Genomic DNA, 4,881 nt, shown 5'->3' on the forward strand with positions numbered 1-4,881 from the left:
TTTAGCCGCATATAAAGTTTTCCTTCCCTTCATCCCATTGTCAACATGGCTCATCACACATTCGACGTTCAGACTTTAAAGAGCACAGGTAAAATTTAAAGCAGACACAGAAAAAAGGCCGCCTCCCAAGCTGTGGAGGCAGCAAGCAGGCACGGGCGACATATCTTGCTTTTCCTCACTAGGGCTAAAAGATGGTATAAGCCGATCCAGGCTATCTAAGGAGACGAATCGAGCTTTTGGACTTTGTTAGCCCTTTCTTTGTTGTCGGAGTGGCGACCACCCCGCTTCCCACCACCGTGGTGCCTTCCGCCGCCACCTCTGTTGTTCTTCCAGTCCCTGAGAAGTCCACACAAAGGCAACGAGTGTTATATCCTGAACAGGTTAAGCAAAAAAGGAGCATGGCATTCGGTTTGCCCTGCCACTAAAATGTTTTCAATCTGGACCAAAGAATTTCATAGGCCTAGGTTTAGAGATTAAAATTTTGGTGGTGGACAACATTATTCTAGACACAACTATGGTTCCTTTCTTGCACAGCATTAGGTTTTCTTAATGAAATTTCAATAGCTATTGGTCAACTTTATACTACAACGAGAGAAAAATTAAACAGCATCAACAATCAAATGTAAAAAAAATATAGTACCTTCCTCCCCTGTTGCTTCTATTATTGCTATTGTATCTCCCTTGGCCACCCTTTATTTCACTCCAATAATCTTTCTCAGCTTGTCCTGCATTGGAATAATATAGGTTCATCAAATAGAGATTAATCTTAACCTTCAAATCTGCCAAATTATACTGACATCTCAATACAAAGTTTAATTGGTAGTTTTACAGGAAAGAACAGAGCAATCCGATAGAAGTTATTTCAGGCGTAAAGCTGAACTATCCAAAACTCATGTTTGGATGAAAAACAATTACTACATGTAACAGGATTATATTCATACTGTCACACATAACCTACAGAACCAACAGGTACTATAAGGAGGAATCTACTTGCATCGTGACTTACGTTACTTCATTCAATAAGACCCAAAAAAAATGTGAGGGGAGCTGAAGTTTTTACCAGACACAGGTTCCAAGGTAACAAGGCGGCCCTTCATAATCAAACCACCTTCATCCGCAAGAGCTGCAAATGCACGGGCCTTTTCCACAGCCGTCGATTCCTCAAACCTAAGGTATCCTGAATCATCCCCCTTACTGAAGTCCACGTACTTCAAAAAGGGAAGAAAATCACGAGAAATGTTACAGTTAGGTATAAACAAATGTCATATTATAGATAATTGTGTTTAATTGAAAATGTTACAGAAAATACAAAGCGAAGATATATAATTTCAGAATTCATGTGAATAGCCTTCTTTGGGGATGCATATAACATCCTTGCAAAGATTAATCAATCGTCTTTTGTATTCCCTACATATAGTTAGACATTATTCTTGGTATTGTCCAGTTAACCAGATAGGTGTGCAACATCTAGTGAAAATGAATTAAACTTTCCAAATACATTTTCAAACATAAGAAACATTTCCGCAACAGTGACCTAAATAGAATGAAACCACAGCATTATTGGCAGCTCAGCTTAATAGGTTTGATTCTAAATAGAATCAAATACATTTTTAAACCTAAGAAACATTTCTGCAACAATGACCTAAATAGAATCAAACCACAGCATTACTGGCAGCTCAGCTTAACAGGTTTGATTCAACATTCATGCGATTTACAAAACAACATGATTCTACAACTTCACAAGAAATAAAAACCAGCTCAGCTGCATGTTTTGTAGTAGTTCCGCAATCTGTCGTAAACCATAGATGGAACTGTAAATGAAATTTGCCTGTTCCAGACATGTTATGCATTGAATTGCTAAGATAATCCAAAGGTTTAGGTGCATGTGAGTTGAACGCCATGAGTGACATTTCTGATGTCCATGCTTGTTCCAGCAAAAGCTTGGAAGTAATTTTTTCTTTACTACAAAACCTAAGGTGGAGATACATGTGAATTAATATTATGACATTTTAAGTTTTCTGATTTCTATGCTTATCATTTTAGCAAGCTTAAGAGTTAAATCTGCAATAACCTCACAGCAAAACAGGGTCTCTTACAGGTCATATACTCACCTAGTAACAGTATGTAAACAAAGATTGCTAGTCATGGTATGAGAACAAACTGCAAAGAAAAAGAAGGACCGCCAGAAATCAAATTACCCGCACTGTGCCAAATTTGGCAAAATATTCTTTGAAATCCTCCCTTGAAACTGGTTCCTTGTCATTTTCTGAAGGGCTTTTATCATCCTTTTTAACAGATTGTGCATCTGGCCCTTTCAACTCCTCAGCATCATCTGACTTCTCTTCCTTGGCATCAGTGTTCTCAGGGGCCTTCTCTTCAGAAGCTTTCCCCGATTCCTCCGCAGAATCGGAAGCCCCTTCCTTCTTAGCACTGACGGTATTATCAACTTTGTCCCCACCATTTTGTTCTGTGTCACCATCAGCTAGAATTTTCTTCAGCTTGAAAGCCAAAATCAGACCTTTTGGGTATCTATATAACCAAATATTGATGATTCACATGGTCAAGTAAAGCTCTAGAAACTAAAAATAGTATGCTACATATTCTTAGTACAGAAAGTTTACCCTTCATCATGACCATTCTTATTAGGGTGTGTATTAGGGTGCGATTTCTCATAAGCTTCTTTCTTAGCCTCCATTTCAGCATCAAATTCCTTCCTGTATTATGGCAACATTGGATTACATGTTACTGATACATAGTTATAAATAAAGTCATCAATGTGAAACTATAGGCACTGCATTCATGATTCTAAAATGTAAGAGAAGATGACATAGCTATCAATCACCGTGACAAAAAGTACAAAATCTTGCATCTAAGTATCTAACCTACATCAACTGATAAAAAAGAGCATGCAAACAAATATATTGAGAATAAGCCAAAAGAGTGGAAACATAAATTCTGTCACTGGTAAATAGCAAATATGAGAAAAAAGAGCTTGAGTCAGTAGTTAGCTTACTTTGTTTTTATTTCCAGATCCGCTCCTGCAAAACTAAGTTTGTTATTCATAATATTGTTTGCTTCATCTTCTTCCGAAAATTCAACCAAAGCTGTGCCGCAGAAGTGCCTCTTGTCAGAAACGTGTTTTGGTAGCCTTACGCTGTTAACCTGTGATGCACACAGTTCAGAAACAACATAGCACCATCAGCATTTATGTTACACGATTCATGTATTTATAGTGATGCTGCGACAACTTGCAAGTTTGGTAAATTATCATAGCAAATGATTATCACATGCATAGTGCATTTGACTGAATATTTCCAGTTCAAAGTAACTAATAAATGTTCTTAATGAAAGTTGAAGCAACGTGCACTGTACAATCTAGCGGTTCTAGCCTATCCTGTCAAGTCTTGTATTCAAGGTTATACAGATAGCATACCTTGCCATACTGAGCAAAGAAAGATTGAACATCTTCCAGCTTTACGTTGTAAGGAAGTGGTGACACAGCAATTGACCTTGAGTCAATTTGCACTATAAGCTCATCTGGCTTCAACAACTCGGTAGCTCTCCCAACTCTCTTCCCTGTATAAACAAAAAAGGAAAAAATTGATATCACTTACTGAACCATATAACTTGCATATTTCTATGAGAGCAACTGAAGCAAGACATGTTTATTTTGGCCTAATTTGCACCATGCAGCAACCATCCACTTTAACAGGTGAATTAGCTAGATCATAATGAAAATTTGATCAAATATAAGAATAAATCATCTACTTCACTACGAACTACAGAGTTCACCATGTCACCCACTACATAAAACTTCGAAACAGGAACACCCCTGCAGACCACCATAGATTTCGCATGTCATGTAAAAGGACTGACAGGCTGTTGGAAAATAGCTTCCTTACCGTCCTCGGAGACACGGAGGGCCGAGGAACACCGCAGGACCTTGGCAACCGCAAGCACTGTCGTCTCAGGCACGCCGTCCTCCTTCACGGTGGCATCGAGGCCAAGGTGCGACCTCATCTTCGCGAAGGAGCAGATGAGAGCCAAGCTCACCACTGCTCGACCCGAAACGCCCCAAAAAGAGCACCAAAATTAGCACCAGCACCACGAAAAGCAAAGCAGCATGACCATGAAAACGGTGAGGAATTCGTACATCCATCCTCGTTTTCCTCGACGGTCTTCCGCAGGAAACCGTCGCGGGGGAGGTTGCTGTCGCTGAAGTAGAACTCCACCTGCGGCTCAAAACAGAGGAGAGGAGAATAAGCAACCTCGACCCAGAAATTTTCAGGAGGGGTGGGGGGAGACGGCTGGGATCGGAGACGGGGTAGGAGCTCCAAACCTGGCGGAGGACATTCTTTGCCTTGGTATCGTCGAGGGAAACTGCGGGGGTGGGGGCGGCGGCGGCGGCGGCGGCGTCTGTCGGCGCCATGGCTAACGCGTTTGGGCCGGAAGGGGCGGAGGCGCTAGGGTTTAGGAGTATGGCGGGTACTATTCGGGTTTAGGGTTGTTTGGCTGCGACGAAATAGAAAAGGGATCCGCCTGGGAAGGAAGGGCAGGCGTGGGGTTGAGGCGTGCGTCCGGGCCCGTATGGGCTGAGCATCTGAGCATCCACGTCTTCCACGCATTTGGGCTTTGCTAGGATTTTTGCTAGGATTAGGTTCGACAGGGCCAGAAACCGTGTGTTCATTGTGTGCACGCCTATTGCATATTAAAAAAAAGGCCGCACGTGAGAACCTACACTCTTCATTAGGGTTTAACTACTCTAGGGGCGAGGGGGACGAGGATTCGGTGAGGATGCACAGTATAAACACCCCCTGACCGATCCTGAGGACTCGTCCTATGGGGATAAAACTATGGAAGAAGCGGATGGCTCCACGAAGA

General features: G+C 41.7%; 1 protein-coding gene across 1 annotated transcript; it reads right to left on the reverse strand.

Annotated features, from left to right (window-relative positions):
* Window positions 1–4,532, reverse strand: LOC123427127 (la protein 1-like). Its single transcript, XM_045111087.1, has 10 exons — window positions 4,340–4,532; window positions 4,154–4,232; window positions 3,903–4,055; window positions 3,434–3,576; window positions 3,014–3,162; window positions 2,622–2,714; window positions 2,199–2,529; window positions 1,061–1,208; window positions 641–725; window positions 1–336 (listed from the first exon to the last, which is right to left on the reverse strand). The coding sequence occupies exons 1-10, from the start codon at window positions 4,427–4,429 to the stop codon at window positions 216–218; spliced, it is 1,392 nt and encodes a 463-aa protein (XP_044967022.1). The 5' UTR covers window positions 4,430–4,532; the 3' UTR covers window positions 1–215.
* Between the last annotated feature and the right edge of the window lie 349 nt (window positions 4,533–4,881).

The sequence above is a fragment of the Hordeum vulgare genome, chromosome 2H (genome assembly GCF_904849725.1).
Source record: "Hordeum vulgare subsp. vulgare chromosome 2H, MorexV3_pseudomolecules_assembly, whole genome shotgun sequence".
NCBI classification, from domain to species: domain Eukaryota; kingdom Viridiplantae; phylum Streptophyta; class Magnoliopsida; order Poales; family Poaceae; genus Hordeum; species Hordeum vulgare.